At 43.8% G+C, this 25,309-nt stretch overlaps 2 protein-coding genes across 5 annotated transcripts; both read left to right on the top strand.

The window, feature by feature from the left end:
- The first annotated feature begins 330 nt into the window (after nucleotides 1-330).
- insig1 (insulin induced gene 1) lies at nucleotides 331-8,706 on the top strand. 4 transcript variants are annotated; one of them, XM_053412336.1, is made up of 8 exons: nucleotides 331-531; nucleotides 1,083-1,239; nucleotides 1,357-1,445; nucleotides 1,531-1,911; nucleotides 3,581-3,705; nucleotides 3,862-4,028; nucleotides 4,707-4,806; nucleotides 6,747-8,706. In XM_053412336.1, the coding sequence occupies exons 3-8, from the start codon at nucleotides 1,373-1,375 to the stop codon at nucleotides 6,774-6,776; spliced, it is 876 nt and encodes a 291-aa protein (XP_053268311.1). In that variant the 5' UTR covers nucleotides 331-531; nucleotides 1,083-1,239; nucleotides 1,357-1,372; the 3' UTR covers nucleotides 6,777-8,706. The 4 variants fall into 4 exon arrangements, with proteins under 4 accessions (XP_053268311.1, XP_053268314.1, XP_053268312.1 ...); XM_053412339.1 differs by having other exon boundaries at nucleotides 334-531; nucleotides 1,561-1,911; XM_053412337.1 differs by lacking the exons at nucleotides 331-531; nucleotides 1,083-1,239 and having other exon boundaries at nucleotides 1,247-1,445; nucleotides 1,561-1,911.
- Nucleotides 8,707-21,849: 13,143 nt separating this feature from the next.
- en2a (engrailed homeobox 2a) lies at nucleotides 21,850-24,503 on the top strand. The gene is made up of 2 exons (XM_053412780.1): nucleotides 21,850-22,339; nucleotides 24,187-24,503. Exons 1-2 carry the CDS (start codon nucleotides 21,850-21,852, stop codon nucleotides 24,501-24,503), a joined length of 807 nt encoding a protein of 268 aa, XP_053268755.1.
- Nucleotides 24,504-25,309: the final 806 nt, after the last annotated feature.

The raw sequence follows: 25,309 nt of genomic DNA, 5'->3' as shown, positions 1-25,309 counted from the left end.
TATCACCTGCAAATGTCTCTTATGTGGTTGTGGCTCAATGTCAAATGAGAAATGAACTACCTGTGCATAACCGCAGGCACAGAGAGCAGCGAAAAACATGCACCTATGGATGGATGTTTTTCACTGCACGTATGCAATGGAGGGAGGTTTGTTTCCACTCTGCCTAACAGGCGGTCTGTCTGGGTCATGCAGGCTTCTTGCGTAACATGTTTCCATGTTATTGTCGGATCTCTCAAAGACCCTAAACGCACTATCGCTTGCTGACGTGCAGGGGCCCTACATGCCCTCCTCCTTGAGGCCCCACCTCCTCCCACCTGACCCAAAGTTCAACCACTCTTCTTGCCGGGAAATGACAGGTGTACGACTAACACCATTTCTCAGCTGCAGGTATATATAAGGAGCGTGTGGAGGCCGGGGTTAGTCTGTGAAGGTGTTGCTTGCTGGAATGGTTACAGAGGAAGAGAAACTGGATCTGTGAAAGTTTGAGTATTTATCCGAGAAGGACTGCGCTCAGCTTCTGATCTCAGCCTGGTAAACACAACTCTCGCCCTAGAGAACAGCTCTGATTCTTACAATGCATACAAATTGCCGGTGGGGGTTATAATTCTGGATTCATTATGACCTTTTATGTTGTTTTATTGTATTTTGTATCACTATGTAAGATAAGATTGCACCTTTATTGTCCCTATGCAGACGTGCACAATGTTATTGGGCACTTTGTCTCAATTGTATTGACATATAAAGATGTTGGGCTTTTGTCAGGTCTAGTGTTGTCTGTGTTGGCTCTTAAAATTTGCATGTGAAATTGTAAATAGCTACAGTTCAAATTGCACATGTCTATTTTCTAGTGACTATAATATCTGCATACTGTTTTTATACTTTTAATTGTATGCTGCCACTAAAACCATTGCAATTTCCTTGTGTGTTTAAACCTACTTCGGCCATAAAAGCCTGACTCTAAATTACCAGTTTAGCTCGTGTTACGTGCTGCACCCTTCACTTCTCACTGCCCCCCCCCCTTCACACGCGCACTTCCTTATGTTTTGCATCCATTTAAGTCGATGTTTGCACTTTCACTTCAGGGCTCTGCAGAGCCATCCTGCCTGGTGTGTGCGCCTGAGCCGGACGAGGGGGCGGTGGGGCGGCGCCACGTCATATCGGCCGCCGCGCTCCTATTGGCTGCCGCGTCTCACCCGACACAGCTGTGATTGTTTTCTGCAGAGGAAGCCCTCGTCTCTGGTATGAATCCAATGCTGAGGAATGGAGTGTGCGCGCGCGTGTGTGTGTGAGAGAGAGAGAGAGTCAACGATGATGTGAGCACACAACGGGACTGATCCGTGTTGTTGTTAAACGCAGGGGCTTCGATCGGCTGATGAGCAGCAGCGCAGGAGGAGGAAGAGGAGGGTTGAGTTTGGACCAGACTGCGAAGACGTCTGGAGATCGAGGTAAGAGGCTTCTCCCTCCTCTTCCTCACAGTTAGTTTTAAACACCCCTGCATGTGTGTGAGTCAGTGTGCGTGTGTGTGTGCAGTCGTGACATCGTTTCCCTGCTCCCCTCCAGCCCCAAAGTGCCAAATGCCCAGACTGGAGTCCCGCTGCTGGAGCTGCTCCTGTGCGTCGAGCGTGGAAGCCAAGCACTCGTCCTCCGAAGCGACCTGGTTGGCGGCCAAAGCCGAAGAGATGATGTCCATCATCACGTCGGTGCTGAGCCAGGCCTACGGCTCCCTGCACGACGTCCGCACGGCCAACCTGATCCGCCGGGGCCTCGTCCTCTTCACGGTGGGGGTCTTCCTCGCCCTGGTGCTCAACTTGCTCCAGATCCAGAGACACGTCACGCTGTTCCCCGAGGAGGTGCTGGCCACCCTGTTCTCCTCCGCCTGGTGGATCCCGCCGTGCTGCGGCACCGGGGCCGGTGAGTACCAGCGAACACGGGGGATTGAAAGAAGTACATGTTGTTGGTTTGTTTGTTTTTTTGAATGAGGAGGAGGAGGGGGGGGGGGGGGTGATCGGTTTGACCCGGGTTATCTGAGGACTAACTTTTGAGACAAAGGAATGTGGGGAGGGGAGGAGTCAGAGTTCTGCAGCTTTCCCCCCCATATATAAACGTTATTAACTATAATAAAGTATAAATCCTCAGAAATCAACTCAATGAATAATGAATGCTGCACATACATGTTTAAATCCCCCCTGAGGTGTTTATTTGCACCACGTGCCAGACTACTTGGGGAAATGTGGCGTTTTTAAAATTAAACACTGCAGAAAAACGACACATCGACACAATCGCGTCTGCAAACAACATGTTTGTGATCATGAGGTTATGATTCACCGTTCGGCTTTGTTATTGTGGGCTGTTACAAAAGCCTCCCCCTGTCACGCCGCTGTTTTTCAGTCTGCGAGTCACTTGCGTACGGGGGGGGGGGGAGAAACCAAACTGACTTCGAACAGATGGTGGCGATAACCGAGCTCTGATTGGCCGCAGCTGCCCGGACACGAGGCGAGCAGCGCGCTCATTGGTCCGTGTCATAACGGGTGAGCTGAGGGGGGCGGTGCCTTTCAGGCCAGGAACCCGGAAGTTTGCGGTGCTGCTCCTCCTTCTCCTCATGTGGCTGCAGGAGGGAAAACAAGTGGAGGTGGAGGAGAAGCTGCTTGTTTTGACTGAGTGGCGTGATCAATGATTCTCAGAGTCATATAAGGTCTTTACTTGGTAAACTGTGCTTTCACCACCGAATTAAACGTCTGCAGTTATTTAACTCTCTTAACTCTGCACTATTCTCACACTGCACATATTTCTCTTAGTTTTTATTCACATTTTTCTACAATTTCTATATTTCCTTAAACTTAAGTATTGCACGTGACCTATTATTACTCACTGGTGCCCATGTTTGACTCTTGCTGCTGTAGTATTGCAAATGTGCCCGTTGTGGGACTAATAAATGATTATCTGATCTTTTCTCATCTTTGAATATAAGTTTTGCTGTGACTCTGTCCCTTAGTTTCAGTTTCATCCATTCGATTACTGTTCAGGTTATGAAATGTGAGAAAAGACACAAACATGTCCTTCAAAACAAATGTATTCAATAGAGGGATTTGAAATGGAGACAAAACAATGTTATTACATTCATGTATGGTACATAAATAAAACAAATATTAATTTTACCAACACATAAGACAAAGACAAGGCCAGTCCACAGAATTTAGAAGATACATTTCCTCGAAAGTAAGAATAAGTTTCTTTTATATATTAAAAACAACTTAAAAGTTAATTGACTCATTGTTTAATCTCAAATTCCTTAAACAGCGAGATGTGTACTGCATATTTCTTTGATATTTTTTAGGGTCTTTGGAAAGTTACTTCTTCTTTTATTTTTTAAAAACCTTTTATTGACATTATGGTAAAAAAAATGTGACGTAAGAGTTAGAAAACATTATTTGGAATTAAACAAAACAAAAAATATGGTCAAACAATCCAGTTTAAAAAGCAATCAAGGTTTTGTAAGTAGTCTCAGACTCAATGACACAGTGACCCCTGGCGTTTCTCAGAATTGGTCCTTATCTTGTTCTCTGTTTGTTCCCGTCTGCAGCTGTGGTCGGCCTCCTCTACCCCTGTCTCGACAGCCACCTGGGAGAGCCGCACAAGTTCAAGAGGGAGTGGGCCAGCGTCATGAGGTGCATCGCCGTGTTCGTCGGCATCAACCACGCCAGTGTTGTATCCTTTCACCCAGAACTGCTGTTGTCCTTTTTAATACGAATGTTTATCAACAGGGCTGTCCTTGATGCTAGGAAGGTTAGACAAATATTTGAGTACGAGCAGACGCTAACGTCAAACGGTTTCACTTTGACCTTGACTGACCCCGTTACACAGAAACTCGACTTCGACAACAACGTGCAGCTCTCCCTGACGCTGGCGGCCTTGTCCCTGGGCCTGTGGTGGACCTTCGACCGGTCCCGCAGCGGCTTTGGCCTGGGCATCACCACGGCCTTCCTCGCCACGGTGTTCACGCAGCTGCTCGTCTACAACGGGGTCTACCAGTAAGTCGGCTGCTCAAGTGGAACGAAGGCTCTCTAATGAGGAAGCAAAGATGCTGTGTGCAGCGATGTATCACAGTTCTGTGTGTGACATGGAGTAATTGTTGTTTATACATCTCTGATAGTAGGCCCCACCCTCTTGAAGGAAGTAAACTAAATATCTGGAAGTTTTTCTATGTGTCTGATGCCAAAAATAGATTAGTCAAAGATAACGCATTTATCTCTGGGAGCCCAATTAACAGGCCTGAAATTCTTCAGTGGCACATAATCAAAAAACACACAGTAGAGAGAAGTGAGTGTTGACACAAGGTTCAAAAGGCAGCTGCAGCTCCGGCTGACATGACAGTGTGAGCAAGGAGGAGATGTTATAATGTGTTCCAGCATGACAGGTTCTGTATGTTTGTCTTAGTCAGAGATCCGTCTCCAGCTTTGACCTTAAAAAACATTTCCTCCCCGTCAGATCTGACACGCGTCTTATTCATAGACTTTTGCCTAAAGACAAATTCTGTTGTTTTCTTTATTATTAGAGAACTTGTCGAGCTTTGGGGCAGGTTCTGTTTCTGTTTGATCTCCTTGCCTGGAGGTCAGAGGTCCGGCTCCAGAACAACGTCACAAAGTCTGTAGGGTGTTTGTTGAGGACTCTGTGTAATAAGAAGTTTTTTGTCTGTCACTCTTCTTCAGGTACACGTCTCCAGACTTCTTGTACGTCCGCTCCTGGCTCCCGTGTATATTCTTCTCCGGCGGAGTTACCGTGGGAAACATAGGACGCCAACTCGCCATGGTAAAGTTTGAAATAATTTCTAAAACATATCGTTGTAACCAAAGGCTCAAACTCCAGCCTATAATCACTGTCATGACACATACTGTGAATCACATGGATGTAAATTCCAAATGGCTCTTGTAGTATAATTAATCTGCTTTGAAGAGAGAAGCTTGGCGCCTTGAGTTCAGAACTTGTTTGTCCGACTTAAAGAATTCTATAAAGTAGGAGGAATAGTCTTGTGGCTAAGATCTTGAAAAGGCAGCTTGTTTTCTATTTGTTTTACAACTTTTAGACAATTTTACAAACTTTCCAGCCATATAGGCGAATTGGCACCCGATTCAATACCGCTGGTCACGGGGGAAGTTTTACTGCTCCTGATCTGGACCCTTCTCCAATTTGCTAAGAATATAATTCAGGGGTAAACTAACCCGTGTAAAACCGAACTCCTCTGAGCGTATAAACAGAAAATCACGACTCCGTGGCACCACACGCGCTCTGTGCCGGCGTTTGGCCGAAACCACAACAGCAGCCAAAGTTGTCAAACGAGTTAAAGATGTGCGAGCGGCAGCGGACGCCCCCGTCCCCCTTCATAATTATCCCATCACGTCGGCCTTGACGTCTTCATTAAGCCCGTGCCCAGAAGCCTCACCTCATTCTGTCTGTAAAGTAAGAGTCCCGTCACTCCCTCAGTTTGACTCAGTGAAAGCGTGAAAGCAGATTAAGAGCTGTTGTTTTTCACAGTCGTGGTCGAGGCACTCGGAGCCAGTCAGGACTCGGCCGACCAGAGGGTCATTTGCTCCTTGTTGTTTTTGTTTGTGACGAGGCCTGAGGAATGTTGGCACAAGTCTGCACTCGTGGTTTTGTTCCGCGTCTCTTTTTTCCTTCTCGCTCCGGCTCCAGTGGGTCAGTTATGAGGAGGAACAAGAAAATGTGTTGGGTCTTATATTTTGGTTTTGGCCGCAGCAGAGACGTCGAATTAAAACAAAACCAGCTCTGCTCCGTCCAGCTCCGGTTCTTTGTAGATCTGCTGAATGGCTCGAGTTACAGTTGGATTTGTGGACAAATCAGGTGATAATGCAGCTGAGTCCACAAAGTGCTGAGCTGTTAAGACTGAATATATTTGCACTGTCTTGTAATAGATAAGAGGAGTAATGGGAAACAGCCGTATGCGGTTGTCTGGTGTTGAGCAAGCAGCACGTTGTTCCCGTCTTTGTTCCAAATGTTCTGCTGACATTTGGGGGAAAAAAGGGAACTGGAAGAGTTTCCTTTTTTTAGAACTAATCTGGACACGAGTCTCTGTTCATTTATGAAGCTGCAACAAATCTGTATTTATGTGAAGCTGCACACCGCACGTACAAACCAGGGAGTGGTCCAGAGTTTGGTTTCATACAGTTTTATTGTCGGTTTGAAGGGAACCGAAACTTAACGTGTTAATGTATGACTGCAGTCTTTTTATAAGGGATTTTCCCACTTATCAGCACAAAAACACTGCAACTTAATTATTACTGTAAAACAAATGTAACTATGATGTCACTTAAGAGCACATACCACCAGCATTCCCATTATGAAGCCACATTTAAATTAAACTAATTCTGAATTATCTGCACAAACTGCCTAAAATGTTAGGTTTTTTTGGTGTATTTTTCATTAAGATATAAGTTTCTGAGTAATCAAGAAAATTCTGAAAAGATATTGCAATGTTAAAGGAAGTAAAATAAATAATAATCATGGGTTCTTCCCTGACTGACACCCGATCCGTCCTCTGAGTAACTTTGAATTCCTTCCAGAAGGTTTTGTGTAATCCTGCTAAGATACAGATATAAACATTACGTCATTGGAGAAGGTGGATATTGGACCCTACCGATGTTCTGACTGGATTTCTAATTGCTGCATTGCTTGATCATTTATGAACACGGACATGTTATTAACAATGGCCGCCCTGTTCTCTCTTCCCTCAGGGTGGTGTGGAGAAACAGCACATGGACTGAGCGGCGGGAAAAGACAGAGAAACCAGGCGGAAGATGCCCGACGCTAGAATGGACTAGTTCTGAGAAAGAGGAGGAGAGAAAAGACTCATTGTTCTGACTCCATCTGTTGTTATCATCATAACAAACGTGTGGGTCGGAAAAAGAAAATCCCCTCGTCCAACGTGCCATGTCCTCTGCACCTCCTTGTGGCCAAACAGCCTCTCGCTCCCACCTCCGCTGTTCTCCATCAGCATTAAGACTTCCTCGCCTTTTCTTTCTTGTTTTTTTCAAAGTGGACTGATTTTTACTTTCAGGCAGGAAGTGTGTGTGTGACCTCCTGTGGTTAATGGCGTGAGATTTATTTTTTCACTTAAGCGTGGCTGTATTAGGAGGGAGAACTTGCAGTGGGGTCCTAGAGTGTCCATTTTTTGTTTGTTTTTCTTTCCTTCCTGAATTTACTGTGATCACAAAAGGGAAACATGTGAATGGACAGAAAAAGAAACTGTCTTGACTCTCGTATAGAAATGTATTAAGAAGCCGCGGCTCCACTGTGGCACACGGGAGATGTATGTTCCCAATCAAACCAAAATTAAGTATTTATTTTGTGGATTTCTCAATGACCCCAAACCAAATGATGATGATGATGATGATGGTTCCCATGCAGAAGGTTAACTCGATTCCTTGCAGGGAGTTGGAGGAGAAAATGGCGATCCTCTAATCCAAGGGGAACCTTTCTTTTACGTGATCGTTAAATGCATCGTAGATGGATTACGATTTAAAGAGCGATGATAAAGGAATGAAAGTGCCAATTGGTTTGACTACCAATCTTTACTGGCTAATATTCACTCGGAAACAGTATCATATTCACAAATCACATTATGATTATTATTCACGCAAACTTACTCCGAGAGCTCCAGTATATTTTCGAGTTTATTTCGGAAGGAGGAGTGTTTTCTCCGTCAAGCAGGATATCAGAGTATTAGCACGGACTGAAACAAACCCCACCAGTAAGAATGCGGATGTGAGAGAATGTATTGTATGATTATACTCCAACCACTTTCTACCAGCACCTGTGGTCCCTGTTAACCACGTGTTTAAACGTCCCGTCAGACGAACCTGTGTTTCCCATCCAGACGAACACTTTCCCACATTTTGATTTCCCAGCAGTCGCTGTTGGTTTGGGAACATACACCAGTCGAAGGAGTGGGGAGGACATTATTACTTAAGATTTGCAATCTGTGATTGCCTGTGTATTATAGAATGTAGTGCTTTTGTCACTATAACTTTAGTTTTTCATTGGTACCAACATATTGACATTACTGCTTGTATGTATAATGGCTTGCCTATGTAATCAGACAGGTGTATTACCATACTAGATCTACAGTATGTTAGTTAGTGTTTGGGGTCTAAAGGAATAAGTGCAATCAAAGTATATACATGAGCCGATTATTCTTCCTTATTTATTATTATTTCTGACAGAGGCTAAAAAAAAAGTATAATTTGTAAGTATATGCAGTGGTGATACTTAAAAGAAAAAAAGCAATAACATCTTTTGTTTTTTTAGTGAGAATTTGTTGTTGTCAGAGATTACACATGCCTTTTTAGAGTCAATACCAATGACTCATCAGAGAGACACCATCAAGAAAAATATATACCGTGTCAAACTGTTCTCATTTTATTTAATCTCATATTTTAGTATAACCGAAGGAAACTTGATTTATTTTTTTAAGGTCTTTTCACGGCAGATCGCTTCAGGATCATCTGCTCACATTCAGGTGGACTCAACTGAAGAGGAAGCTTTATTTTTTTCCGAGGTGGTGAAGCACCTTCTTTTGTTTTTTTGATGTTTTAGAGTTTCTGTGCGTGTGTGTGTGTGTGTCTTGATATTTCAGCTGTGTATCATTTTTGCTACCTTGGATTTAAGTGAAAAATAAAAAACACCTGATAAGGACGTCTGTGTCGAGTCATCACACGCACACGTTGGGTTTAGGGGTTTTGTTAGTTTATTAAAGGAGCTGAATATCAACCTCAACCTTTGTTAGCAGGATTTTCCAAACGGATTAAAACAAAACTTAGTGGAAGGTTGTGGTATAGGTCAGTGAGTCATTAAGACCAAAAAAGGGCCTTATAAATACCGACCATTTACCCTTTAGCATTGTGAGATAGGGTTTCTCATAATTTTCCTTGATTTCCCAGAGACTTATTTATATATACACAAATAAAAAATATGGATCTAATGGAATTAAATATGGTTTCATGAGGGGTGAAGGCTTTTTTCATCCACTTGTAATGTGGCCTTAGGCCCTGGCGTATTGTTTAAGGGTTTTAAAACTAGTTTAATATAAGTGATGAGCATTTAGCTCCACAAAAGACGATAGGATGTGGTATGGGTCAGGGAAGGACCCACTCAGATTTGGTATGGACTGGACTTTTATTTAATAATTTCATTGATTTCTCTAAGAGGGTTGATGTCAATGATTATGTGCAGTCTGGGAATCAGATTTGAGACTTTGTGGCCTCAGCTGTGAAGCTTGTTTTAATTCAAGGAGGCTGTTTGGCCTTGGTGGAGGAAAGGGCTCTACTCAGTATGTGTTCGATAACAACCTATTTATATTGTTGTACCCAAACCAGGAAGAAAGACAGAAACTTCCTGTCATATTAACCTTATACCAAAGTGTAACCGGGTTTCAGCCGTTCATTCTGCGATTGATTGCTGAACAGAAGCCTAATTACACGTCTCAGCAGCTCCAGTGAAACAACAGCACCCTCACCCTGTTTTCTCTGGTTGTCAGTTTCAGCAGCAGCTCAATTGGACGGGATCTTTCCAGGGTGCTGATGCTGGTATTTGTTGTGTCTGCTGTCACAGCCAAGTTGAATAGATGAGGACGCTCTTTTGTCCCGGGGCCTCTCTGTCAGTCTCCAGTCTCTTTTATAACGTCCTCGGCTGCATCTTCCTCCTCTCTGGCTCCTCTGCAGGACCCCTCCCCGTCCCCCCCCCACCACCACCACCACCACCACACAACCCCTGAAAGTAGCCTGTGTGCCCCTGGATGTGTCACCGCGATCAGGCGGAACCCTTCCTCCTCCTCCTACTCGTCCTCCTCTGTCTACCCCCTCTCAGAACACGCCTCTCTGGACGGCAGACTTCTATTTATACCCAGCGGGGGGCTGACAGTTAACCTTTTGCACTGGGGGAAATTTCTGGGAGTGGGGCCAATACTGTGGGCTACTCTGAATCAGACCCTCATCCTGGGGTCAGAACACAAACGTCTGTGTATCTGTTGTGTTACCATCTACACAGTGTCTTTGTGTGTCTGTCTAGTATCAATATCTAGTATCCTTCCATCTATAGTATCTATCTACTACCTCTATATCAATCTATCTATTGAATATATATCTACTTAGTACCTTTCTATCTATATATAGTATCTGTCTAGTATCCATCTTTTCTCAGTCTATCTATAGTAACTCTTTCTATCTTTAGTATCTAACTATATAAAGTATCTATCCCCTATCTCTAGTATCTATCTGATCATGGCAGTGATCCAGCGCCACACGCCCTCCCTCTCTCTCTCTCTCCCTCCCTCCTCCCTCAGTCTCCTCCTCTTCTCAGGCTGAATAACTGGCCGAGCTTCAACCTCCTTTCATTTCCAGCCACAGTGAACTGAAAGACTCCATTAGAGCACCTTCTTTCTGCCAAACCCCCCCTTCCCCCTCCCCTCCTCTCTCCTCCTCTTCCTCTGACTGTCCTCTCATCAAGGGGAGAGAAGACAGGCCTGGTCCCATCTGATCCATCGATTTCCACCGGCTCTGGGTTCGACTGGTGGGCCGTTCGATGCCGTCCCCTTGCAGCTCCTCCTGGGTCATTGATCGTCCCTTTAGAATTTCTGTGGTTTAGTCTCTAATTTGATGCAGTGACGACGGTGACGTGAACATTTAACAACTCCACAGGCAGATATGTCCATTTATTTTTTTATTGTCTCATTCCTTAAAGATCCAACTTTATTCATCCCAGGGGGGGGAACTAATGACCCACATCATCGACAACAAAGTTAAAAAGCTGTATTCTAACCAGTACATACATATGAGAGTAAAACCAGTAGAGTTTTTAAATTATTCACATCAAAGTGGCTTTAGATACTTGGAATGAATATGTGTGCGTGGTTGCATATGTATGCATTAATAATGAATATAATGAAGCATAATGTGAAAATAGCATGCATAGACAATGAGCAATATGTATTATGATAATGTAATGCATGTACATATAATGGTTACAGTGAGAAGAGAAGAGGCTCAGAGAGGCCTTATACCTCCACTTAGCCGGACGCCTTATCACGCCATGTTACAGGAAATGAGAAAAACTACCTGGAGCCGTTCATTTGTCCAGATCCACTCCAAAAATTTAATTGGTTCTTCCTGGAGTCATGCCCCACCCCACGTTAAGTAGTTAGGAGTAAACCTGCTGGGAGACAGACACTAATTAAAATACAACCCGCTTGGTGCAGGTAATAACAGAATTCAACTGAATCCTGAAGCATTGTACTGTAGGAATATAACAAAATACTGTCTACAGATATTTATGACGGTACAGGAGGGGTTTCTATAACATGGAGTACTTTGTACTGTAAGTTCTGGGGAATTTATGAGTTCTCTTGGATGAGAGTATCTTCAAGAATCTGAAGCATCAATTTGACTCGACTCTTTTACATATTCACACATCTCAAAAAATATAATCAATACAAAACAATTATAAAGATAGTTATTGTTTTGCATGAGGAAAACAAGACCAAATGACTTCTTCAGACTTTTGTTCAGGAATCAGTCTTCACCTCAGGGCCCAGGTCTAAGTGGTGAAAACTAATGAAGTATAATTCAGTATTTCCATTTCTCTATACCTCCACTACATTTATGAGCTTTACTCAAATACAACTTTGAACACAGGACTTTCAGTTGTAGCAGTGTAAATTCCCATTATGTACTTGTACTTAGGTAAAGTATCCGAATATTCCTCCATGTTTCTGGCTGGATGCAGATGACACGTATCCCCCTGAAAGGAAATGTCACAAACATGTACTGTCTCTCCTGTGTCGTCACATTAAACTGACCTGACATGTGTTTGCTTTAACTCTGGTGATAAACAGTTTCTTGGCTCTCGGACTTGAGTTGAATCCAAACAGCAGGAAAGTCAAAACAGATGCTTTAAAGGTTAATGAGGACATAAACATGCAGGAGGAAACCATGCAGCGATTACAATGCGGACTACTTAGTGGTGATGGCTTTTGTTACCACCAGATGACAGTATTTATCCTCTCAGCCTGTCTGCACCTTATTACTGTGGACTCCTAGTGGAAGCCCCAGAAACAGCCTGGTTTTACCTTCTCATCCCACTACATTTATAAACCAGAAACCTCCCCAGACTTTACACAACAACACATAGGTAGAATGCATTAAACTGATCTGAGATAACATGGTGAATATGTTTAAAAGATGCATAATCAAGTATGCAAAAGCCAAAGCGTGCAAAAAATAGGGAGAAAACTAGAGAATTATAATTTTTTTCCTAAAACCCTCTTAAAAACCAGAGATGAACGTGAAAATTTAGATTCAGGAGGATGATTTATTAAAGGGTGGCAAGAATATTATTCTTGGAATATTTATCTCAGAGTGCAGCGAGCGGGGCAGAGTCACATGCATGATGGAAAAGGTCAATGAAATGGATTGAGTGTGGAGAAAATCATTGCACACTCTTATTTCTCTGCCAAAAGGTCTTCAGTGGCATTAATGTCCTGCTCTGTGTGATATATAATGAAAGAGTGCGTGCGTGTGTGTGTCTGTGTGTCTGTGTGTGTGTGTGTGTCGTTTAGGTCTACTGAGTCTTCATTACACCAGAGCTGGGTCCACTCCTGTCCTCTGCCCTCGCTCATTGCCTCTCCCTGTGCTGGCCAGGAATAATGAATTTCAGTGGATGCCATGGGGGGGCTGAGTGAGTGGCTCAGAAGTGGACTCCATTTTAGTTCAAATTACCTCTCAGATCCCATTCAAATGGCTGTCGAGGGCCGCCCTCTGCCTCCTGCCTCATCCGAGGGTGAAATGATCCACTCGCCCCCTTTCCTCATTTACTAGCTCTGATTTCTTGGCCCTCCAGTCCTCCCAGAGTGGAAAACTAAAAAAGTGTCTACATTAAAAAACCCACACACCGACAAAAGAGACAGCAGCATCTTTAGGAGCGTAAACAACAGTCCGGGTCTCAGTGGGATTTATCAGTTCAGTCAGCATGTTCAGCCTTCTGTGCCTTTTCCTGCTCGTTCCCCTTCTTCCTCTGCAGGACAATAACAGAAATGACAGCACCGACCTCAGGTGATGGCACATTATGCAGACAAATCCTTCCAATGCACCCAGTGCCTCTTATACAGCCAGGACCAGACTCTGTGAATCGACCAGGGGCTCATAATAATAATAATAACTGAATTAAGGGTAATGGAATAAATCAAGGTGAGAATTTAGAGGCAGAAAATCATGCATCCACTTGCACATTTTTTTTACAGCACAGCTCAATATTCATGCTCGTTCCTTAGTTTTCCATAAATGATAAGAGGTTTAAATATGCTCATTCCATTAAATTCCACTAAGCTCAACTCACTGGTTTTAAGATGAGCTCCATTTGCTTTAATTGTGCCAATGAAACACTGATCTATAACAGTAAATATTCAAAACGGTGTTTCAGTCCTTTTGTCAATTTGCATCCGGAAAAAAACAAAACCTCGGACACCTGTTGTGTTGCCATTTAACCATGAAACCCCACAACTCCACAGCCACAAAACTGTTTAAGGTCACACACACAGACACACACATACACACACACAGACACACACCTGGGCCTATAAGGGATGTGTCACCTCCTCCGACAATGTCACAGATGCACCGAAGCTGCGTGTTTATCATGTTTTAATTAGTCTCCATTAAAAGGCCTGAGGGACATTTCTGGAGAAGCAACAGGCGCGCGGCCTGTTCACCTCGCTGCTGAGAGACGCACAAAGTTGGCATGGCTCAAAACCATCTGGGAAAGTTACTGCGCCCGAAATGGCCTCGGACAGGCCGACTCGCCCCCCCACCCCCTCCCCTGATAAGTGACAAATTCACGACATATCCGCGGCTGGGGGGTAAAAACAACTCAGGTGCATTTGCAGGCAGGTGGAGGGGGTGAAAGGGAGTCCGGCACTATTTTGGCGAGTTAAAGTGCACAGGGCGCGATGCCACACAGGGAGAGGGTCGAGTGGCCGCGCAGCACTGACCTCTTAACACTATAATTAAAGTTGCAAGCTGGACCCTGGGACATAACACAAATTGTTTCCCCGCGCTCGGAATGAACTCGGAATTTAGGTGGAGGGAAAAAACACCTGCAGGGGCCAAGCTGGGCTTTTTCCTTTTTTAATCATTTTACTTTTTTAAACCTGCATGTTTTAATAGGAAGTAAAACAGGCCACAGGTTTGTGTGGCTGCAGATGCTTCAATAAAGGAGATGAATACGATTTGGAGAAATTGACTGCAGCTCTAATTGGAGATGCTTTTTTTAAAGAATGCACCTTGCTCTATATTTGCATGGAAGCATATTTGAGAAACACAGCCAGCAGGATTCTGAAGATGGATCTTGGTGTGGCTGTGGCCACTCTGCGCGTTTCTGACCACCTGTGCATGCCTGCGTAAAAGGAACCTGCTCTCCTTGAACAAACAGCGAGTTCACTCCGCAGCAAGTGCTTTCCACCTGTCTCTCTCTCTCTCTCTCCCCTTCCTCTCCCACTTGTTTCTCCCTCATAAACGCGAGACAGGTGCACGAGGCATGCGGACCATCCAGAAAGCATCCTTGGTCACATGGAGCATGGAGGACCAGGATCTTTAGGGGCCACAGAGCAGAGCTGAATGAATGAATGAACTGGTGGGGGTGGGGGGGGGGGTTGTCAGTGAACATCAGGTAGACTGCGCTCTTTAACATTACACTGGCTTTTCTTCCAGGGTCCCTTCAGCAGCACTTTTTCCCATTCATAAATACAACCCCCTCTCCTCTCCTCTCTCTCGCTCTCTCTCCCCCCCAGCCCCTCCATGTTGCACGGTAGCCTATTTGTTCTGTATGACTGAGAATGTAAACCCATTAACCTTACGGAAATAGCCATCACGTGCAGTTCATTCTTCGCTGTCACAAGTAAGACGTCCTGAAAGTGCTGCGGACCAGCTGGAGAAGTGGAGGCTGAACTTCTCTGCGGCTCCTGACACCAGTTGAGCGTCACGCAGGAAACCGGAGACTTTACGCACAGAGGGAAACTGTGGAGTCCCCGTGAACTAACTGGAAATTTTACTTCTCGTGACTTTCACGAGATTATTTCCCCATGAGAATCAAAAAGCCTTTTTTTAAAAGTTATATAGCTGCAGGTCAGAGAACACAAAAAGGGATTTGACTTATTCTCTGTTTGATGCACACATTATTCTTTAAACCTAAACCATTTCAATTTTCCTCATAAACCTTTTTATCATTTATCACTGGACTTTAAAGTAAAAATGTAGGCTACAGGCTGTTTTCAAACTATTTCTTCTACCTTTTATTATTTAAACTTCAACAAAATAAAACAATACATGGCAAATTGCCTGCAGAAGAAATAGCAGCTTCCTTTTTCATTTCTTGTTAGGATCTGGTTTAAACTTAAATTTTCTTCTTTTGTTTTTCTATTAGAAGAGTAAGACAGTTAACTTACTGCCTCCTCGTGTTGCTAAAATAACTATTTAGGATTTAAACTCTATTTTCCACCCGGGACTTTATGACAAGACCAAAAAATGATACAATCCATTAAACTTGTTTTGTTATTTTTTAAACCATTATTTTCAGGTCGTTTAAAGTTTGTCTTGCTTATAACCTTCACTACAACTACAAAAACCTTTCCCCACTTTATTTGTTTTCATGAACAATGACAAAACTTAAAGAAAAACAGTTTTCCTTTATAAAATTATACAAATTAAAGTCTCGGGTTCTGCTGATTTATCCCTGTGAGAAATGTATTTTACAGAAAACACTGTCTTGTAAATAAAACGCGGTTATGACTCACATCAGAGCAGCGTTTAAGAGTTGACTGATGAGAACTCGGCCGCATTCAATTAAGCCTCGCTCTCATTTAGCTGAGGCCTTAATTGCGCTCAGGGTGGTGCAGTTGTTTGCGCTAAGCTCCGTTTGAGACTCGTCCTCAAGAACAATCCCAATTCAAATGAGACTTATCTACGCCAGACCGATCAGACGGATTAGGAGTCATTAAAACCTATGAAGGGCTGAAACCAGGAGCTCCTGCGGCCCCTGAAGTCCGCTGCGACTCCAGAGGATCCCTCTGTAAACACATTCACACCACGGAGGAAAACAACTTATATAGACATCAGCTGCGTCGTGAATAAAGAGTGGTGGGATACCAGAGCCAGGGGTCTAACATCTGGACTATGAGGAGGAATTAAATTGGGTTTTTCTTAAAAAGTAAAAATCTTCATTCATGTTTTACATCATTTAGAGGAATAGGAAGTAGGTTTGGGAGTTAATGCAAATTATTTTGGGATACGGGTTCCAGAATTTGGCAGTGAAACGAAGCTGCAGCAAAAAGACAGAGCTAAAGAAAATATCCAATAATAATAAATAATAAATAACAATAATTGTATTTATTTCTAATCCAAATCTCCCTTTTTTTGTCCACCCACGCACAGGTTCCTCGTCAGCTGCCCACTTCTGCCTTATTCCAACGCACTGGCAGACCCTCCTGGTTCTGGTGAAATATCCTGGCAAACAATGGGGGCAATGGAATCAGGTGGAACCCCCTCCTCCAACCAGGACAATTTATTTCCACATTAATGTTATTTCCAAACTGATTGACTCTTTGCAGTGTGGACTACACATGTTTTCCAATATTTTTATAATTCGGCTGCCATGCTTTTTGATGAAACAAACAAAACAAAACAAAAAGGTGGGGGGGTGCAGTGATCTTCTTGGCGCACAAAAGCGCAACAACAACAAAAATCATACAGGGGTCACGAAATGGGAGAAACGTGTGGTTTTTTTTGAAAAGGCACAGGAAGCTGGTAGGATTTGGTTCGACCCCTGCATGGTGATATCTTAGAGACCCCCATTCATCTGGAGGGAGGGAGGGGGGGGGGGGGGGGGTGAGTGAGGGAGGGGTGCTGGGCGAAGGGTGGGGTACACAGAGAGAGGGAGAGAAGGAGGATGGGGGGGGGGGGGGGGATTCAGGGTGCATCTGCAGAGGTCCCACCGCCCTCTGATCTGTGAGCTGGCACACATCACGGCGTCCATTCACAAATCCTCCTCCTGCGCGTCACCTTTTGTAGTAGTATACTCCATAGTAGCTGGTGACGTGTGAGACAATCCTACCAAGGAAAAGACAGAGGGAAAAATAGGTTATAGGAACTCAAGGACAGGGCACATGCGCACAATGCATGCCATGTATTATACTTCAAGGGGTGCGTGCGTGTGTGTGTGTGTGTGTGTGTGTGTGTGTGTGTGTGTGTGTGTGTTTGTGTGTGCCAGTGTGTGTCCATGTGAGGAGGAGGAAGGGGAGGGGTCGCTGAGCTATAAGTGAATATGAAATGCAGTAGCTGGATTTATAGGCTGCATAGAAACAAAACCACACATGTGCGTTATACACACCAGGCCAGAATTAAAGAGAGAGAGAGAGAGAGAGAGCAGGGAATATTAACCCTTCAGTGCAGAACAAGAAGAAGAAGAGGGGGATGAAGAGTATGGAGGAGGAGGAAGAGATGCTCCAGTGCTTTTTAAAACACACAAAAGAGGAGAGAGGAGGTGGATAGTAGAACCTGACAGACATGACATGTGCGATAATCAATATTTCCTGCTTCCCTGAACAAGAACAGAATAAATTCGGGGCAAATAATTATTTACCCAGCCTCTATATGCTTTAACCTCTCAATGCAAACCTTTAAAAACATAAGGAACATCGATTAGTATTATTATTATATTATTGATTAGGAGTTGGTTAAATTAAAACTAGAAGAATTTTTCTAAAACTTCCCATCATGTCTTATTGATTTGCTGGGGGCGATTTGGAGGCTACGTGACAAGAGTCCTGGCGCGCGTGCACCTTAAAGCAAATAACACCTGAATATGAAGCGTGTGCGTGATCCACATGTGCACTGATGGCTGTGCAGGATCAGCTTTTTCCCTATATGTGTGTGTATGAGTGTGCACGGCTGTTTGAAGACTGCTCCATGTTCTAACGTCATATAGAAAGTACATGGGATACACACGTGCGCAAAAAAACGACATATACGCCCATGAGAGGCTACTACGCCTTCGTGGCCTTCTTGATTAGCACATGTGCGTGTACTCGTTGGTATTACTGCTTTATTTGATCATGCCACAAGCAAGATAAATGAAATATATATATTTTTATTGTATTTATATGCGAATTACCCTGCGTCTGTACAGTCCCGGATTTTCAAATTCTGCCATTTTGAAGGCTTCATTTTATAATTGCAATAATTCTATATGGATACAAATAATAAAACTAAATAGTTTACAAGCTTAATACTGAAAATGTACATGTTTCAATGTTCTAAGCACCTAATAGTCAATAAAGAGCAAAAATAATTCACCAGCAAACTATGTGCAACCAAAAACAACACGAAGGCAGGTTCATAAAATACTCTAATGGCTTCATATGACTTCATTATGCCTGGTTTTATTTGGGGGGGAATTAAAAACTACAATACCGTGATATGCAAATCCAATGAATACTACGGGAATAATTTAACCCTTAATCAACCTGGAAAAACTCCAGAAGCAATTTTTCCAAATTTAACAACCAGGAGAGTGAACCACAGAGTCCTCGCTCATGTGTCAAACCACAGAGAAACCAATGATAGTGGAGAATTAAATGAGTTTTCTCGTTAAGACAAGACACGGTGCTTGTTTTTGTTTTGTGGTATTTTCATGGAAAGGGAATCAAAATGTGCTTGTTAACTTTACACTGCAAAAGACATAGTTTTAAAGCTTAAATCGTGTTTCCTGCAGCAGAGTGAGATGACTTGCTGTTTCCATTTGGAGGATTTCATTAACAAGGGGGTGGCTGCTGTGCGTAAAAGCAACGTAACTGACAATCTGTTGCCCTTAACATCTATTTTTTTGTTTCTTTTTGTTTAAAACACCACTTCACAGTGGAAACTACGCAGGAAACAATCAGATGTGTCATTTTTTTAAAAAGAAAAAACAGATTTCAGGGGCTCAGCAGCACTGGCAGGCGCGTCACAGTGTGGACGCTCTGCAGTGCGCACCAGCTCTTATTATAATTCAAAAGCTGAGATGGTGTCATTTCCTCCAGACGTCCCTGTTTTGCTGCGAGGTTAGAGGCCAAGCCCAGGCGGCAGCGGCCTGTCTGTGCCTCCATTGTCTGCTGCTTATTTAGCGCTCAACGTTTAATCTGCGCTTCCCCTCACAAGTGAGAAACAATCGCAGCATGAGAGTGGCCTGTCTAATTACATATTTCACTCCCAACTTTCCCTGCAGCAGCCGACGGGAGCGCCTGGATGGGCCCTTTGTGATGGGGGGGACATGTGAGATAGGACCAGGGGAGGGGGGGGGGGGGGGGGGGGACGTTCAGGTAGGTTTGAGCTGAGATTCTTTTCTTTTTAACAAAGCAGCATTAAATACAACAATAATTCACTTTTGAATATATGAAATAATATGAAAAAGGGAGCTGAAAAGCACGTGTTACACTTTATGAATGTGTGCGCATGTGAGCTGTCCAGACACAAATCCAGATTAACTGCAAAACAAAAATATTTTTAGTTAAAAAATACTTCCCAATCATTGCTTTGCAGTTTGCACAAAGCCTGTATTTCACAAGTGAAAAGTCATGGACATGCTTCTTTCCCCCCGCAGGAAAAAACAGGGCTTAGTTTCCAGCTTAAATTACAGGGTTTGCTGTGCCACAAACACAAAAAAACAACAACAGTTGTGCAACTTCCACATTACCCAAAAGATTCATATTTGTATTTCATTGGTGCAAAGCTCAAAGTAACCATGAACCTATCCATTGTCATCCCGGCTGGTTGGCAAAAGAGGCACAATTAATCACATGGCAGAACAAATTGTATTAAATATGTACTAAATATGGATCAAAGTTCACAAAAACCTGTAAAAAAAAAGACGATGCATCCTCGACATAATAAAAAGAAAGCAGCTGACTGAATGAATTGTTCAAACGCTCCTCACTCATGTGTTGCTGCTCCTCTGGTCCTCCTCGATGCCCCATGGTTTCTTTTCTTCCTCCCTTTTTTACGCACAGCCCCGAGGTTCCAGCGCCAGCGGAGAAGTGAGCTCATCCACCCCCGCTGCCCGCTGCCGTCCTAGGAGGAGACACGCAAACTTAAGTCGCTGGTCAGCAAAGTTACCCAAAGTTTTTGTCTTTGGCGCGACTCGGGATCCCGAGCACCGCGAACAAAACAGTTTGTTTGCATCACTGATTTTCTTTTAAAGGGATACGGACCCAGTTCTCGGTCGAGCGAGTGGGTCGCGACAGATGGAGCAGGAGCAATTCAAATAAATAAATGAATAGAAATATTTAACACACATTCCCCCTGTGCGGTTGAACTCACGCTCGCTGGCTGCCACGTTCCAGTTTGGATGCATTTTGTTGCCAATTGTGAGTCAACTGGAGGCAACGTGACGCATCTCGCAGGCCAGACTAGTCACATCTCATGATACAGTAAAATACAGAAAGTGCTGCTGGGGGGGAAGAAAACAAAAAATATGAAGTGTTTGGAGGTTTAATTCAATTTCAATGAATATACAGCTGGTGCACCTTCAGTTTGAAGCGCGCACAGACCTGCAGCGTGCGCGTGTAACCTTGGCAGGACACGAGCAGAGCCCGTTTGACCTTACAGGTGTTATAGTGACCTTAGAGGGCGTTTTATTAACAGACAAATAAAACAGCTGCTGTAGTTTTCATTGTGCTTTTTCACACGATATTTAAACACATGTTGCCTCAAAGGGTTTCACGTCATAGATCCACAGATACACATCCACATCCACACGAGGCCCTTTTCTGACAGGGTTGTGCTTCATCTGGCGTCAGGAAAGCACATTTGGATCAATAATGAAGCTGCAGGTAACAACGTGCATCTAAAAGTGCAGAGAATTGGACGTAACCTCATCTAAAGGTGCGTTAATGTGGGTTAAAGTAAAATGAGCATGTATTATTTTATTGGGAATCCCTGCATGCCCTGCAAACACGAAACCCCGGGGGTCCCCGCAACCCACTTTGACAAGCAACGCTTCAATCTCCCTTTGTTGTTTTGTTTTTTTCCTCCTTTTCTTGTTTTGAAAGAAACGCATCAGGTTTTTCCTGCGCAAACCGAAAACTCGGGTAAATAAAGTTGCCTGCTCCCAAACGCGCACGAATCATCGGGAGTTGGGAGCATGCACTGGATTTAAATTAGGGCTTCTCCTCCGTTATACTCCAGGACTCTTTCCCTTTTACCGAGGAGAGGATGGGCGTTTGTGGACTGCTCCGGAGTCTGCGTCACGTGGCCCGGTTCCTGCCTCGCCATTGGTCCAAGGCACGTGTCTGGGAGGACGGTGGGAAAACGTCACTCGGGGGGCTCGTATTGAAAATAAGAACAAAACTCCAGAGTGAGAGTATTAGAGCATCAGTTTAGGAGCCTCTTTATTTACCCTTAGTTTAGTTTAGGTGTAGGCATCAGCGAGCACTCTGAAATCGGATAACGCCAAATTGGATGGTGCGCAAATGGCACATGTTTTAGCTCACGCGGTGTCAGTTGTAACCCGAGATTGAGGGAATATATGTCAAAAAGTATGCTTTTCACAGAGGACACTACCGCAAGGCTGTGCGTGGTGTCCAGGGCACTCACTACTCTCTGAGTTTGATTTTTTTATTTATTTTACGCGTGCGCTTTTTTGCCTTTTCTTTTTTTTTTTTTTGCAATTTAATTCCCCCCGAAGTTCCTCGCAAATCGTGTTGCAGCGGAGAGAGCGATAAAGGGGTTAAAGAGAGAAAAGCGGGGAAAGTGAATCAGTATGGAAGAAAATGATCACGGCAACAGAGACGTGGTGGAGAGGCAGGAGTCGGCGGATGAATCCAACAGAGCCATCCTTCCACTGTTGCAGGCGCCGGGGAACCTGCAGATCCCTCACCGGGTCACCAATTTCTTCATCGACAACATATTGCGGCCGGATTTCGGCAAAAGAAAGGACGGGGGCGCAGACCGCGAAGAGGGCAGCCTCGCGTCGCGGGAGAGCCACAACAGCCCCGCCGCGCCCCAGTCCGAGCCTGTGGGGAGCACGGTGCCGGCGGAGGGGACCTCCACTCCGCATACTGTTACCGCGGCCAAGAAGCCTGCTATAGCCGCCGAAGAGCCCCTGAAACCCCGCGAGGAGAACGGAGACCAGTGCCTAAGCTCAGACTCAGACAGTTCCCAAGCCAGCTCAAACCCAGCCAGCAAGTCCCAGGGCATGCTGTGGCCAGCCTGGGTCTACTGCACCCGATACTCGGACAGGCCTTCTTCAGGTTGGTGGCACCGTGCATGCGTTTTTACTACAGGCCCTCCGTGTTCTCGGTAACCTGAAATACCCCGTAACACTGACCCCGAGTGCCGTGACCGAGTTCTGCCGACTAGAGCGGAGCGAACCGTTTACAGAGCTCCGCAAAGTGAGAATTAAGCAAATACACATCCACGTTTAAAATAAATAAATATTGCACGTAAAACTCTAATCCAGTAATGACAAACACGTCCCGGTTCAAAGCGGATAAGAATCGCTGAGATTAGGCCTAATTATAAATGCAAACTAGAAAGAAAATAAATTATTATTATTGTTATTAACAGAAACACTTTGTTAAATCTTTATATAATAATTACGCACGAAAATACACCGATACCTAAAAGCGGCTATTTTTCGGAACTATTACGCGCGAGGTTTTCTCCACTAAAATGCTCCAATTCAGGCAGAACTCGTGCACATTTGCCTTGGTTGTGCATATGATGATAGTTGAGCACTACATGTAGTAAACATATGCGCGCTGACAGGCTGAGAATCTGCAGATCTGCAAAAATAGTACGTGGTGCGCCTGGCAGAGCTGTTTCGCTGCGCTTCGTAGCGCTGGAGTTGTGTTTGGGATGAATTAAAAATGCATGTTTCCACAATGGACGCTCCCGTTAGCGCATGGATCATCTGCTCAGTGCGCGTTTTTACTATCATTTCTAATCCCTGTCCTTAAGGAAAACAATGACTGGAACCTGCAGCAGTTTTAGCATCTACTGTATCTTGTAGTGTCCATCAAAGTGGAGTACAATTTGTTCTCATGCATTATGTAATGCTGTATAGAGTGGCGTAGGGCGACTACTACGAGTTGTAGAGCTGCACAGTTTTCATATAGGCTGCTTACAGAGGCTGATTCATGAGTAGAAGGGTTCGTCCCGAATTATGTCGTGGTTCCTTTCTCATGTTTTTGGAGGAGGAAACTAAACTGAACCACACAGGCCTCTGCTTCTAGATAGAAAAGTAAAATGTTTTCTGATGTGAGCTGCTCAAATTCTGTTTACGTTTCACCACTGATGAGCTTTTAGCACATTTATAAAACATGTAAAGTAGCTGAACTGAAATATATCCAACTAGGCCTCCTGGCTGAGATGTGTTGCTGGTGTTTTTCCAGTCTTGCCCTGTTGGCTAATAATTTCCTTTTTACTAGAGGTGGTGTGTGTGTGTATATATGTGTGTGAGAGAGAGCGAGTGTGTGTGAGTGTGTGTGTGTGTGTGTGTGTGTACATATGTGTGTGCTATAGTAGCGAAGGGGGATAGAAACAGGGAGGGAGGGGAGCTTTTACCTCTTGGATGTTTTCTCCAGTGAACGTGTCAACATATTTACAACCAGCTTCTCGTTTTTTTTTTTTCTTATTTTTTTAACTGGTTTATCCAAGTTGTTTGAGGGCATCATAAATACTTATATTCGTAAATTTTTCTCCCCAAAATTAAAAGCTTCTAAAGACAATAATATAATGAGCACAGATGCCCGAATAACCATTTGTTTACTAACTTCTCAATTTTTGAGATTGGAATAAGTTTTAATATCAACAGTTTCTTATAAAATACACTTTACGCACGTCTTTTACATTTGTAGGCACTGTTTTAAATGAAAAGTAGCACAACACGTGAGTATTGTTAATGGAATAATCTGAAAATAATTATTTGTTTTACTTCAACGGTTCTTTTTAGGAGTTGCCTTGGTTATGGCCCATGCTGAAGTTTACACATGGTTCTATTTTGTATTTTACGCATAATAACGATCATGTTTGGATGCTAACGATACGTTTGTGTCTGTGTTTCCCTCCCTCGTCCCCAAATCCCTCTCCACTACAGGGCCCAGATCCCGCAAACCAAAGCAGAAAACAGCCAGCAAAGAGGACAAGCGACCACGGACGGCCTTCACCGCAGAGCAGCTGCAAAGACTAAAATCGGAGTTCCAGACAAACCGGTATCTGACCGAGCAGAGGCGGCAGAACCTGGCGCAGGAACTGGGCCTCAACGAGTCCCAGATCAAGATCTGGTTTCAGAACAAGAGGGCCAAAATCAAGAAGGCCACCGGCCCGAAGAACGGCCTGGCCTTGCACCTGATGGCACAGGGACTTTACAATCACGCCACCGTCTCGAAAGACGAAAAATCAGACAGCGATTGATGAATTTCAGAGAAGTAACAGCAGCCTCCAGACGAAAAACCTATAGTAACCCTGTATCGTTTTTTTTTTACAGATACCACAGCAAAACTCTACCTACAGGAATATTTAATGACACACAGCAGATTAAAAAAATACCACAAATTATTATTTCTATCACTATAACAGATTATCCACCGCAGCTCTACAATGGGTCCAGGACACCACGAGAAATAGTTTAAAAATATACTACAAATACACAGTAAGCTCACTGGTCATCGTATCGTCCCCACAGGGATATTTAATGATCTCTATATGTTCCTATAGGAGTATTATAGTGATTTTTCGTTCTATGGGAGGTTTAATCAAGCCTACAATGCAATAATTTCATCGAATAAAGGGCCAGTGTATAGAGTATACCAGCATAAATTGTTTAAAAAAAATAAGAGATATTTCTGCAATATCACGTCTATAAAAGATGTTGTATAAAGGTATGTTTTCATTGTTTGTCGCCCCCCCAGCACCCCCCCAGGAGGTAAAAATGCTTACACCCTTCATCTTTTATATGTATAGGCCTACTGCTATATCCATGATTGTCGTCATTTTACATTGAACTGGCACTTGACGTTTTTTCGATCTGTCAGTGAAAGTGAACCAACTTAAGTCCAAAGAATATTTTTCTGCTGCATCCAGGCTACTGTGAATTTTAAATAAATGCTAACACGATTTTTTTTTCCATTTTATTTCCATGCTTGTTGGTTTCCTTGGTTGTTTTCATGTTTTTAAAAGAACATGGACAGAGGAAGGCGTTTGCTGTAATTGGGCAGAAA

The sequence above is a fragment of the Pleuronectes platessa genome, chromosome 20, assembly GCF_947347685.1.
Source record: "Pleuronectes platessa chromosome 20, fPlePla1.1, whole genome shotgun sequence".
Taxonomy (NCBI): Eukaryota; Metazoa; Chordata; class Actinopteri; order Pleuronectiformes; family Pleuronectidae; genus Pleuronectes; species Pleuronectes platessa.
This window is presented reverse-complemented; position numbering and strand designations above follow the sequence as displayed.

Coding starts and splice junctions, on each gene's coding strand:
- insig1 (XM_053412336.1), top strand. CDS start 1,373: ATGAGCAGCAGCGCAGGAGGAGGAAGAGGAGGGTTGAGTTTGGACCAG. Junction 1,446..1,530: donor GAAGACGTCTGGAGATCGAG/GTAAGAGGCTTC, acceptor GTGTGTGTGCAG/TCGTGACATCGTTTCCCTGC. Junction 4,029..4,706: donor GTCTACAACGGGGTCTACCA/GTAAGTCGGCTG, acceptor ACTCTTCTTCAG/GTACACGTCTCCAGACTTCT.
- en2a (XM_053412780.1), top strand. CDS start 21,850: ATGGAAGAAAATGATCACGGCAACAGAGACGTGGTGGAGAGGCAGGAG. Junction 22,340..24,186: donor CTCGGACAGGCCTTCTTCAG/GTTGGTGGCACC, acceptor TCTCCACTACAG/GGCCCAGATCCCGCAAACCA.